Source organism: Sminthopsis crassicaudata, chromosome 5, assembly GCF_048593235.1.
Source record: "Sminthopsis crassicaudata isolate SCR6 chromosome 5, ASM4859323v1, whole genome shotgun sequence".
NCBI lineage: Eukaryota > Metazoa > Chordata > Mammalia > Dasyuromorphia > Dasyuridae > Sminthopsis > Sminthopsis crassicaudata.
The window spans coordinates 262,921,880-262,936,068 of NC_133621.1; the positions used below are offsets into that span (position 1 = coordinate 262,921,880).

Here is a 14,189-nt window from a genome sequence, read left to right on the forward strand (position 1 = left end):
AACCTGTAGTCTATTTCTCATTTCTAGTCCTTTTGGGCTTTATTTTCCTCATCTGTAAAATCAGAGAGTTCAGTTGAATGATCTCTAGGGTCTCTTCTACTGCTAATATTCTATGGGATCCAAATATAGTTTTATGATCTCATCCCTGTAAAGAAGAACATTCCATGACATAAAATTGTGACATCTCCCTCTTAGCTTCAAATGGAGATGTTTCCATTTTACCACTCCTTCAAAAATCTATCTCAATAATGGGGCTATCAAATTTAAGAAGAAATATGATATATATGGAAACTAGGGCATTAACCATAGTTTATATCCACTGGCAAACATCCAATTCACATAGTGCATTCATTATTCAAAGTCCTTGAGGCAGTCATTCTTGAAGGAGCTACCATATACTTCTGTTTTCTGCAAATCTACACAAGAAGACATGCAAAAGATGCATCCTGGCCCATTTCATGGAATTTTTATAATGCTACATAATGAGAATAAGCCTTTAAAAGATAGATTATGTACCAAATACCACCACAAACCTTATTATAAAGGTGATTGCCTTCATCCATCATTCATCAGGACCTGGACCCAAATTCTTCCATTTAAGTTATAGTTTATTCTAAAAGTCACCAATAAAGAGGGAGGAAATCAAGAATGGGACAAAATATTACGTCAGACCAAACTAAATGTTACTGGAAGTAGAAGAATTTTTTAAATTATCTACGAGTTTCAAAAATTCCACAAATGCTACTTTTACCTCCTAGAAGAATTGAATCGTGTATCTATATTTAACACTGCAAAAAATAATTGTAAATAACATTTTAGAATATAGCAAATCTGCCATATGATTGATTGGTTGTGTTGGTTTTGTTTTGACCAGATTTTTGATTTTGTAATCATAAACATTTTCTGATGAGGAGCTTCCTCTAGCAGTGTAGATTGCCATCTTCACTAAAAGGACTGCCCTTGGGCATTGAGAGGTGACTTACCCAGAGTCACATATAAAGGATTTTGAACCCCCAAATCCCTCACTCCAAGTGAGTATGTGCAGAGTATCTAAGCAACTTCTGTGGAATTTATTTTATAATCAAAATCAGGTAAAAAGAATAATCAGGAACCAATATGGTAAAATACTAATGAACAATGATAACATAGGTTATAATGTTGGAAAATAGTCATAGTCAAGTAAAATAGCCTGTATTAAAACTTGTACAAAGAGATTTCTGGGAGAAAGACAACATGTAAACCATTAAGAGGATGGATGGAGAGGGAGACACATGGCTTGTTATGACAACTCTCAGACATAAAGAGAGGAAGAATTTCTAGAGTGCAATTATTTTACTCAGGGACTTCTTGCTAGACTTTTTTTTTTAAACAAAATAGAATATGAAGAGGGTTTTTGCCTTAAAAGTTCAGTGAGGGTGAGCACATTCTAGTGGAAAAAAAAGAAAACAAAACAAAAAATAAAACATTAGTATTGGAGACATGAGATGCAGGATTAAATCCCATCTCTAATACTTATTACTTATGTGATAATTTAGCTTTGGGATTCTGAGAAAATTCCTTACCTGAGTTTTTTTTTTTAATATTCTATAAAATACAAATAATGTTGTAATTATGAAAAAAGCCCATTGCAGCATATAGGTTCTATATAAATACCAGCCTTTATTATCAAGATTCTTGATAGATTTGTGATCTTGTCATTCAGGCACTCCCTTCAAATGGTGCAGATCACAACTTATTTGTAGTCTTTCATTATTGTAAACAAAATGGGTGAATATCTTCAGGGTGAGTCGTACTTAAGTATAAATATGATATTCTAGCACTTGGTGAATACCCTTTATAACCACTTAGTGTGTGAGCTCAAGAGCAGGGTTTGGCAAGCTATTCCTGAGGGACAAATTCTGTCCACAGCCCCCATGCCACTTTTTTTTTTTTCATTTATAAGTTAATATTTTTAAAATTCTTTTTTGAATTTCTAAATACAATAAACTTTATTTAAAAGTAAAAACTATTTATAACTTGTGGATACATTTTAAAATAAAGTTTTATCATATTTAAAAGTAAAAAAAATATTCTTAGTTCACAGTTCTGCATTAAAACAGACTTTGGGCTAGATTTAGCCTATAGTTTCTAGTTTGCCAATACCTGCAATAGATCATCATAATTTCTGTAACTTTTGCAATAGAGTCATAAATTAGCTCTAGAACTTGAATAGAATTTAGCAGTCCCACTATTATAGAGGAGAAAACTGATTCCCACGGTGGTTAAGTGACTTGATGAAGTCAAATAATGATCAGCTATTAATCTTTTAGATATTGATATTGTGGAAAATATAAAGAACAATGGCCTAGCGTAAAGAAAATATAGGTTCAAGCCTTTATGTCATATAGTAGTATGTTTGAAGTCACTTTTTGTCCCTAAACCTCCATTTTTAAAATTAAAATTTTAAAAATTGAGAATAAGCCATCTTTTATTTATTTTCTAGAGTTACTATGAAAATCCAATGAGCTAATATTATATGAAAGGTCTTAGAAAATTATAAATGTTTACCAATTTGATTGTTTAAAATTAAAAATGGCTGGAATTGGCCCAATCATTCTAGAAAATAATATGGGATTATGTTTTTAAAAAGTGACTACAATATCTGTCTGTCTCTCTCTTTTTTTCTGTCTTTGTGTCTCAATGTCTCTCTCAGTCTCTCAGAGACCTCATTACTGAATGTATGCTTCAAATAGATAAAAGACACAAAAATCATTATGTAATCAAAATATTAACTTAATCACTTTTTGTAGTAGCCAAGGTTTGGGGGAAAAGAGGCCTATCAATTGGGGAGGAATGTTTAAATAAATTGTGGTACCTAAATGTAATGAAATATTACAGTACATAAGAAATAATGAACATAAATCAAAGATTGACAACACTGATATGATTTTGTTTGGTTCAGTTTTAACCAGACTTTTCATTTAATCGCTTAATTATTTAATCAGTTTTCTGATTCTTCTTACAATGTAAGTATGTAGCTTCCCTACAACTTATACTCTGAGATAATTGATCAAAGGATTACAGACTTAGAGGCATATCAAAAATTGTCAAAAGCAAATTAAAACAAAACAGGACATCATGAACAACTGACGTCTTGATGGGAGAAGAGTGTTCTCATATCTTGTTTTTTCAAAAGTAGGTGGCAGCTTGGTGGCAGTGGTTAGGGTGGCAGGTCTGAAGTCAGGAAGACTCATTTTCTTGAGTTCAAATCAGACACTTATTAGCTGTGTGATCCCGAGCAAGTTCTGTTTGTCTCAGTTTGCTCAACTGTAAAATAAGTGGAAGAAGGAAATGGCAAACCACTCCAGTGTCTTTGTCAAGAAAATCACAAAGAGTTGGATATGACTAAAACAATTGAACAGCAACAATAACAACACCATGAAGATGCTTTTGAAACTATTTTCTGATAGCAATTTTAGGGAGGCTTCTTAAGCTATTCATGTTGAGCTGGTATTGGTGGTATAATTAGAACAATAATACTTTAACTGGCCCTTGAGTGTCAAGGAAGAATTCATAGGCTTTGCTTGTGTAACCTGGACATTAGGAAAATGAAATCCAGTCAAGAAGTGTTGGGACTGGGTTGGAGGAGGAGGAGAAAGATCATTGTATTACTATAGAAAAAGTACTAGAATGAAAATCAGGGGGTCTGATTTCTAGTTCTGACACTTTCTAGTTTTGACATTACTATAACTGGCTGAGTTGCTCTGGGTGATATGTTCAATATCTTTGGCCCTCAGTTTTCTTCTTTATAAAATAAGAAGATGCATTATAAGAATTTCTAAGTTTCATCCCATCTCTAAAACCTAGTCTTGTTGATAATCAACTAGAATATAATAATATAATTAATAATAATAATGACAACCAGCACTTACATAGCACTTTATGTATTACAAAGCATTTTACAGATATTAAATTATTTGATCCTAATAACAACTCTGTGAGGTAGGTGCTACTATTTTCCTATTTTATGGAGGAGGAAACTGAGGCTTAGAGAATTAAATAATTTTCCAGAGATCACACAGTTAGTAAGTTTCTGGAATAGAATATAAATTCAATTCTTCCTGACTCCAAGTCCTGAGCTCTTTTATTGGCACTGTTTAGAGGCTTATTATGTGTCAATATTATAACTTTTTTTAAAAAAAAAGAGTGTCATGAAAATTATTTTTTCCATTAATACAAGTCATTGGGAAGGGTTTTTCCAAACCCCATTGGAACTCTTCTATAAAGACTTGCTTCTTAGTGGCATTGTTCATTTCAGATATGATTGATGAGGGATATATTTGAGACACCTAGGAACTTAAGTTCCCCAGGGAAATAAAATTATCATTCAAACTACTTCCAACATTCTTCTTGACAGCAATGTTTAACATCTAACATTTGATAAACAAACTGGACCCACGTTCTAATACAGAATCAAACACACTGTCAACCATTATTTTTCAATAATCATTGTCCAACTAAATCAGCATGTCAGTCTTCACATTTCAAATATGTCATATTAATCCACATCATTTCTTTTGGCATTCAAATACAACTGGCAATACACTAATAAGATTATATTATTAAAACTGTATTTAAAATGAAAGCAACATTAACTATGGCATAAAAGTATCAACTTTCATCAACTTTAATACACAGATATAATGAAGTCAAATTATTTGACAATGTTTAATCAAAACTACCAATTTGGATGAGGATCTTTCTTATCAAGCATTGTCTTCTCTTGAAAAGCCAAGGATAACAACAAAGAGGCATTTGAGGAATTCAAAGACATGGATGAAAACTTTTTTTTTTTTTTACTATAAAATTCAAAACATACCAACAAACTAATGTTTATATATTGCCTGGCTGAACTAGTAAAAAATAAATTGCTTTTATTTATTTTTCAATGTCCCAGATTTTCATTTTTAATAAAGTTAAGTCATCTGTGGGGAAGAGTACCTGGTGCTACCCAATTGACAATAGCACTCGCCTATTAAAAAAGAAGACCTGGTTCAGGAATATAGAGTCATTGATTTACTGGCTGAAAAGTCCAAATACTAACACTCCTGATGATCAGCCATTCCTTTTGTGTTCTAGTGGCAAGTATTCTTATACAGTGAATATCAAATGGAATTTTGTGCTTCACATCTGCCATTTCAAAGTTTCCATTTTGGAATTCCCCTAGTCTCAAGTAAGTGGCACATTGTTTTCCCTTTTTGCTCCATCCTATGTTTTCCCCAACTTCCAGAGCTCCATGATGCAAAATGTCATTCTGTCGATCTTCTGTTCCAGTACTCACTTTAATTTTGCTGATATTAATGGGTTTCTCAAATACAATTACAAAATAATCTCCTACTGCAGGTGCCTTGGACCAAAAATACTCATCAACACTGCTATATGCTTTGCTTGCATCATAATTTTCAAATACATTCATATTTGTATATAGTTCTGCAGGTGGATTGTCAGGGATGTCAAAAGAATCCTCTTCAAAGTCATCATCTTTTAATTTGTTCTCTGCTCCTTTGTATGAGGAATAATAACCTATATGTTGGAACAGAGAAGGTTTAAAACGCATAACATCCTTTTGAGCCAAGAGACTCCGGAAATGAATCAGTAGCCAATCGCAAGGCATTTCCTGGTAAAACATTAACAAAAAATGTGCCAGTCGTGGGAGATCATGGGAGTGGTAGAGTTTTCCTATGTAGCCCAGCTTGGAAAATTCCAGAGTCACCCAGTAAGAGCCTTCTCGCGATGTAATCACTTTCTTAATGGCAGACAAGAAATTTTTTGAACATCGAACATCATCTTCTAACATTACATAATAATCTGAAATATTGGCACAAAAATTAAGAAGGAAAGCGTAATCCACATTCTGCTTGGATCGAAACTTGACTCGGTCATTTGGATCATTATAATTTCTTTTAAGGCCATCCAGGATTGGGTAATATTCCTCAGGAGCATGTATGACCATTAAACGTCCAGCAATAATGTGGTGAGCAAATTTCTGTGTAATATCTCGTACCATACTGTCACACCAAGGTAAATCAAAATCTGCTAGGTGAACCACTACTGCAATTTCTTTCAATTCTTCATAACTGGATTGTTCAAATATAGACTTGATTGTTTCAAGCAAATAGTTTCCTTTTTTTCTTTTGACTGATGAAAGTCCAACTGTCAGGTACTCTGGGCAAAAGAATTCAGAAGGAAGATGAATTAGATGCTTTGAAAAACATATAACCATCAAGGCTGGCCCTCAGGGCTGCTATTGTTACAAGTAAGCTTAGTAAATGATGAAATATAGGACATTTTGTGATTAAATTATTAAGCCATATATAAAAAAGCTATTATGATTTATGTGTAATTGATTCTTTTTTTGTGGGAAAATATATTACAAGCATACTAATATGTGCACTGTTATTTTAAATATTTGTTTATAAAATAAAATAAGGTGTAAATGTTCTACAGCTTAAAATTTCTAATCTAAGCCTATTAGAAAATAGATAACTATTTAGATAATTTTAAAATATTAAAAATGGAAAAGAGAGTCATTCAAAGTTATGGCTGACAAACTATCCTCAATTTATGCAAATAGAAATTAAAGAAGAATCATTTAAAATTATTTTGTGATTGATTATTTTAAAGTTTTTTTTTGTTAAAAAATTGTTCTTAGAACACTTACATGGCATTTTTCATTTGTGTTAAATTCTTTTTTCAACACTTCCTGCTAATATAAACTCTGCTTGATTTTCATGCAAAATAAATTCAGTTTCTTTTATTCAAGTCAAAAATTCTTTGAAGTACATTGTATTGTTGAAAATTTTCACTCCTACGAAAATGTTTAGCATGTGGTTCCATGATATTGACATTATTGTGCCATCTATTATGAAACAGTTATATTTTATTTTCCTGCAATGAAACATCTTGTTTTAAAATATCAGACACAATCTAGAACATGGACACTTAATCCAGAGCAGTCTTGGGATAGATTTTGGGAGTGAGGGGCAGCCTATTAAATTGGATGGAAAAGAAAGCAAACAACACATATACATCTTTATTTTTTATTACCTTCTACTTGAAATTTAAATATTTCCTTGAATTGTAATTATAAAAAAGAAACTTTATTCTAAAAAAGTGACCCATAGACTTCACCAGATTGACCAGGGGTTTTATGATGCAAACAAGAAATTAAAAACTCTTGATGTAGAGTTGAAAACATGAATATATTTAATGATGACAACTGGTAAATAATATAATCTCACTAGAAGTTAATAATGCAGAGAAGCTGATAATCCTCAGGTTGGATGGAAAAAAGATAAGGAAGTTGATGGTCAAAAAAAAAGGGGAAGCAGTGAGGAAATTCAGAATTCTCCAGGAAAAGAATAAAAGAAAACAAAAGAAAACATACTAAGAATAATGGATACTATTTTTACTAGGAAGTATCTTCTAATTAGTGATCTCTCAGTGAAAAAAATATGAAGTTGTTTGGAACAAAATTCTTATAGCCAACTCTAAAGGTCAGGTTGGCAAGTTATCTGGGACAGAAGCCCATGCATGGCAGAACACATTTATTGGCAAATGATGGTTTTATGTGTTTTTTTGTTTTTTCTGTTTTTTGTTGTTGTTGTTGTTTTTTGTTTTTGTTTGTCAGTAATTGGCTATTAAATTGAAGTCCATGGGAAAGTAGAAGTTCTAGGAGATACCAAGGGGAGTTAAAAACAGTTAATATCAGATTCAGAAAATAAGAAAAGTAAAAGCCCAGTTATTTTGCTTTCTTTCAGGGAACTTGCTATTTATATTTCTTTCCAATAAGTCAGCTACTATGTGTATACTCAATATGTATTAGTAACATTGAAAGAAGATAAAAATGATATTGGAAGAATATTTTAATTCTCTAGACATTATCAGAATATATGAAGTATCCCTTAACATGATGGAAAACATAGTCCAAGAAGAAGGTCAAAGGGGGAAGAAGTTATGCTAAAGAATCCAGTTGAAAAAACAAAACCAATACTTCAGAAATAGTTGTGAAAAGATAAAAGAAAGGAAGAATAATTATTTAATGACCAAAGCAATATAATTGGTATGAGGCTTGTTTACAGACATTAATTCAATTAAACTCCACTCAAACTAGCTGTTTGAGGTTAAACAATAGGTTATTCTTTCATATTCTAGTGTAAGCCTGAATATTTTATACATATAGTTATAATGTAAATTAAATATTAAAAAATACAAAAAAAGCGATCTCATGAAAGTGAGTTATTCTCTGATGGATCAATTCTAATGGGAGAGATTGAAGATGAATGGTAATAAAATGATATCTAAACAGGGACTTAAAGGGAAAGAAGCATTTCAAATAATTGAACTTGTGGAAAACCTCCATGCTAGTCATGGAGATACACAATGGCAGAAATGGGCAAGGCATGATTGCTGAATGGTTAGCATTTCAATTTGAGTGGACCATGAGATTGTATGAAGAATATCATGAACTATGGCTAGAAAGATGTCTGTATTTAATGACTGGTTTGTATTTTATATGTGAGATAGTGTGAAGTAATTAATCTCATGAACAGAAGAATAATAGGATTAAACGTGTATAATAGAAATATATTGGTGATAAAATGAAAGGTCATTCAGAGCAGGAAAATACTGAAAATAGGAGGTACTAGTTAGGAAGCTATAAGAAACAAAGACAGCAGAAGGATGATGAGTGACTGAACTGGAGTTTTAGAAGTGAAATTGGTAAGAAGATCTATTTAGGTGAGTCAAAAGAAAAGAATCAAACCTTTTTTGGCAACTAAATGGATGTGGAAGATGAGAGAGATCAAGAAAACAAAGATTACTCATTGTGGGGAAAATAAATAAACAGTAATTTGTTAATAATCTATTAAGGATTCATCAACTCCCTCTTTTGGATGGAGAATGGATGCTCCTAGACATGGACAGTGAGAAGCAAAGCTTTCTTCTTGGGGTATGTACCTAAAACATAACAGACAGCTTCCTTTTTTCTTTCAAAGTTTATTATCTATTATTATATCTATTATTATCTAGAGAATTATTATCTACTTTTAAAGATTTATGTTGGGAAAAAAAAGATTTATGTTGGAGAAAAATGATAAAAATGTATGTATGAATCTGTGGAATGGGACCTGGAAAAGATCTCTTAAAAGATTGAGTTCTGAAAAAGCTTAATCAATTATTGCCAGAGTGGCACTTTTCTATTACTTTTAATTGTTTGCTATTGATGATACCAATTTAAGCATTCTTTCAGATACTCTCTTCTCCCTGAATTTATGAGACAATATGTTCTTTTCGTTCTCCTGCTACTTGCTGATTATTCTTTCTTGATTTCCTGTGCCAGAATATCATCTGTGTGCCACAAACCCCACCCTTTATGGGTATATCAAAGAGTCCTCTTATTTTCTCTTTCTATAGTCTTCTTGATACTATGGATTGAGGTTAATTGTGATCTCTGTGGAGATGACCATGCATTCCTTTATAGAGCGCTCTTAAACTCCGGTTCTGATTTAACAACTATAGGTCCCCACCAAGATATTCTCTAGAAACATTAGATTTAATATGTCCCAAATGGAACTAATTTTATATCCTTTAAGTCAAAGATTCTTCCTAATTTCCCCATTTCCCTTGAGGATACTACTATCCAGGTAGTTAACAATACTTATACTTAACTCTTCCCTCCTACTCTTTATATCCAATTAGCTGCCAATACTTGTAAATTCTATATCCAAAATTTGTTTTATATCTACTAGATCCTTCTGACCACTTCTGATTACTTTCTCTTTAATCTTAATTATTTATTTTTTTGCCTAGACTATCACAATAGCTTCATGATTTTTCTTCTCACCTCTAGTCTTCCCAGTCTTCATTTATGGACCAGTACAGATATGATTATTACCTTCAAGAATTCATGGAGCTTCAGTGACCTTCTATTTTCATTAGGATAGTATATAAAATTCTCTGTTTTGGTCATCACTTTGTTTTTCTAGTTGAATTTTCCTTTATTCTCTTACCAATTCTACATTCTAGTCAAATGGATTTCCTTGACACACAAGGAATCTTGTAATCTCACTGTTTTCATGTCAATTATTCTTTATTCCTGAAAAGCTCTTTTACCTTGCTTCTATTTCTTGAGATCCCTGATATCTTTTAAGGCTCATTTCAATATATTTTCTAATTCATAGTTATAAATAAGTACTACTTTTGTCATCCCATAAACTCATTGGGACAAATTCCTTTGATGTTTTTGGTATTTCTTTTTCTTTATACATACCATGAGAATGTAATCTCCTTGAGGGTTGGTTTCCTCAGAAATCAGCACATATTTTGAAAATATTAGGTGCTTAATTGATGATTACTGAACTGAACTGAGTCAGTATGGTATGGTGGATTCAGTGATAGAGGATCTGGGTTTGACACTACCCACAATCCTAGCTTTTGCCCTAGGTCAATGAATAATTCAATATGCTTTAATTCCAGTTTCTCACTGTGAAATGAGGATAATAATATATATAAAATGCCCCTTTCAGAGTTATTGTGAGGATCAAATGAAATGATGTATGGAAAGTGCTTTGTAATTCAAGTGTTAGAAAAATGTCAATTAGTATTAAAAGTAGTAGTAGTAGATATGAGGGGAAAAGAATAATGTAAAGGACTAAGAAGATGTTAAAGAACAAGATTTGTTCTTCTGGGATATTGACTTTTTGGTTGGGAATCAAAGCTGAAAAGAAATAGTAAGAAAATGTTCACTCTAATACTCGATCACATTCAGAAGTCTTTAAATTGAAAATGGAATGAGAGAGAAGGAAATTCTCAATCAGATGCTATGTAGAATTGACATTGCACAGAAAGAATAGAAAATAAAGTCTCCAATATTTCATAAAGAAGAAAAAATATACCCATGGCCTCAAGTATCTACATACCAATAAGCATGTTGTATGTCAAAAATAAGACAAGATCAGATCTTAAGATAAATATAATTTCAGAGGTAACCTTGAATATTGGTCAAATGGGATACCCGATTAGGAGATGGCAATGGAATATAAACTTAGTTCAAAATGAGTAAAATAGAAGGAACAGGAAAATAGCATTGTACAAAAATGTAGACAATACTAAACCTGAGGGATAAAACATATTGGCAATAATAATAATAATGGCTAATATGTGCTTAATACTCTATAATGCATTTAGAGCATTTTCCTCCTAAATGTGTAGCATAATTATTATTACATTATTATTAGTATTATTACTATAGATATATTACAGATGAGAAAATTCAAGCCTAGCTAACATGAATAGATAACAGAACTTAAATTCAAACTCTACACTTCCTCTAACCTTGATGGGAAAATTCTGTGTACAGCTTGAAGTAGGAAAAACTGAAATTACATTATTGTGGGAGTAGACTGCATCCCACTCTGGACAGAGTGATGAGTTTGATTGATGAGTTACTAACTGATTGAAAAACTGCCACAGACATATGATAACATTGTCAGAGCAGAGTTGTGAGACTGCTTTTAGTTACTAAAATTTTAAATTAATCTAAAAGAAGGTTTCTAATGAAGTATTTTACGGTTCTCATCTTGACCAAATTCAGTATAATATGTCAATCCAAAGAAGAATTTAATTAGATTAGATGTAGAGACATTTTACATTTTACATTTACACACTAAATATAAGAAGTATTGTATATAGAATATTTAAAGATATGCAAAGTTTTTACTACAGTCTTGTGAAATGGGTAGTTTTAGGACTGAAGAAACTGAAGTTGAGAGGTGTCCAAGGTCATACGAGTAAGTTAGAGTCTGATCAAGGATTCAAACAGGTTTTTCCTAACTCCAAAACTAGTGATCTAGCCACTATGTCACTTAGTTGTCTACACATGGATACAAAACTCAAACAGGTCTATTTTGAACTATTTGACCATAATGTACAAAATTAAGCCCAATGCTTAGAAGTCACAAATCTTATTATGGAATGGAATTAGGGGATTTTGTAGCACTCATAGCTCTTTCCAAAAATGTGTTGGACTGCCTCATGAGATACTGAATATCCTGACAATGAAGGCTTTCAAGAATAGACTAGTTGATCATTTGTTGGGATGTTGTCTACAGAGTGTGTAATGGTTATGATAAATGACTTCTGAGATTACTTCCATTTTAAAAGATTCTATATTTTATTGATTCTAATTGAGATCATGTGAAAATCTGTAATATATGAGTCTCAAGAAACATATATATACATATATGAAAATGAAAAGTTGAAGATTTCAAGTCTTTCCTACCTCTAATATCTGGTTATTACAATTCTCACTTTAAAAAGAATCAGATTTTCATAGTCAAACGAGCAAAATTTTTTAACTTTAGTGAAACAATGAAAAAATAAAGATGGTACCAATGTTCACCGAGAAACAGTTTTGGCTTTTATAGATAAAGGCTGACTTAGCAGGCCACCTATATGTTGAATTGTTAAAATTTCCTTCACTACAAATATCTCCTTTGGTACCTTACCTCAGTTCTTAAAATTCTCATTAAAACACTAAGTCCTTTGGAAAGTAAAACGTGTTTCTTGAAAAGCCTAGCACATCTGAACCATTCTCTCATTAACATTCCAAAACAAATTTATTTATCAGATTAGCAAACCAAGGCCCTGAAGGAAGAGACTGTACAAAATAAATATTTTAGGAGAGAGAAGGAGTGAAAATGAAAATCTAAGTTGGGTACTCAGGAAGAATGATCTAAATGGAGCACAAATATGGGGGAATTTTGAAAGTTTTCATTATGGAGAGCAAGAAGGGAATCAAGAAGATAGAGATTATGAGTAGAAAGGGATCGGGTTAAGAAACTCAACTAAAATAATATGGTTTAACCTTTGGGCTTATACTAGTAATTTTAATTTAATAGAATATCACAGAATCTGAGGAAGAAACAAAAATACATGAAGACCAGTATGCAGTTGGTGAGAAGCCTCTATGATCATGCTTCTTAAAAAAGCCTTTATATTTTAGCGATAATATAATGACAAAATGGACAGTAGAGACAAAATCCATTTCTTGTGATTTATGTACATTTATTGACACAGCAAAAAATATAAATATGTAACAAATTTTTAAACTTAAAATTTTCTACTCACGCTGTTTGATATCTCAACATTAAATTAAAAGTGGAAAAGAAAATCAGTTATTTTATCTACAATGTTAAATTTTATTTGATTCAAAAACTGAACTGAGTAGATTTGTCAATAATTTTAGCACATAGAAAAAGTTTAAAATTTTTTTTACTATACTGAATATAATTAAGTAATAATACCTTAGATCTGTAAAACATTAAACTTTTTACAAAGCACTTTCACACACTTATTAATGTAAGGATACTTACTTTTTCTTGGTAATGGAGTGCCAGCTAGATAGCGATAGGTGACATTTATGGCTCCTGAGAAATTAGATAAATCTTTAAAAGTATGCACATAACGTTCTGAATTCAGTTGATGTGTGGATGTTTCTCTAATGAGCTGTTTGTCTCCCTTCTAAATGGTAAGAAAGAGGTAGAGAGAAAGAGTAAAAGGTGCACATGGATGAAAAACTCTCTTAAGCAATGAATAAGGAAATGTAGGGCCATAGGGTATCATATACATTAACATTTTATCTTGGCACATATTAGGTGCTCAAAAAATTTTAATTGCATGAATTATTGTCCATGCCTGTATATCCCTCTATTCTTTTAACACCTAAACATTGTGCTAGATAGCACATGCAACAGATACATAGAAATTGGATTTTTCCCCTATCTTATCTATAGTTGGCTGTTCCTTTCACTTTTATTATGGTTTATAGCTGTCTCTTAAACCATAGATTTTTCTTTATGCTTATACTGACATTGCTCAAATAAATAAAGCATATTCATCATTATCATTCTATTGTGTGAAACAATTTGGAAATATTTCTTATAACTATATGTATAATATTAAGAATATGCTGGATATATCAATATTGTGTTTCTGATCTGATTTAGTTATGATTTTGCAAAGTTGATTTTAATATGTTTTATAACTATTCAAAAAAACCTCATAAGTTCATTAGGCCATATGGCTCATTAGACCAAACATAGATTGATAGTTAAAAGGAATCTTAAGACTTCCACCTAATTTGATCTAGA

At 31.6% G+C, this 14,189-nt stretch overlaps 1 protein-coding gene across 6 annotated transcripts in view; it reads right to left on the reverse strand.

The window, feature by feature from the left end:
* Positions 1–846: 846 nt before the first annotated feature.
* Positions 847–14,189, reverse strand: part of MGAT4C (MGAT4 family member C) — a 1,099,619-nt gene continuing 1,086,276 nt past the window's right edge. For all 6 annotated transcript variants that reach the window (XM_074270914.1, XM_074270915.1, XM_074270917.1 and 3 more), the window contains 2 exons: positions 13,413–13,560; positions 847–6,204 (listed from right to left, as the gene is read on the reverse strand). In XM_074270914.1, the coding sequence (XP_074127015.1) occupies positions 5,048–6,204; positions 13,413–13,560 (1,305 nt within the window). In that variant the 3' untranslated portion in view covers positions 847–5,047. The remainder of the gene's footprint in view (positions 6,205–13,412; positions 13,561–14,189) is intronic.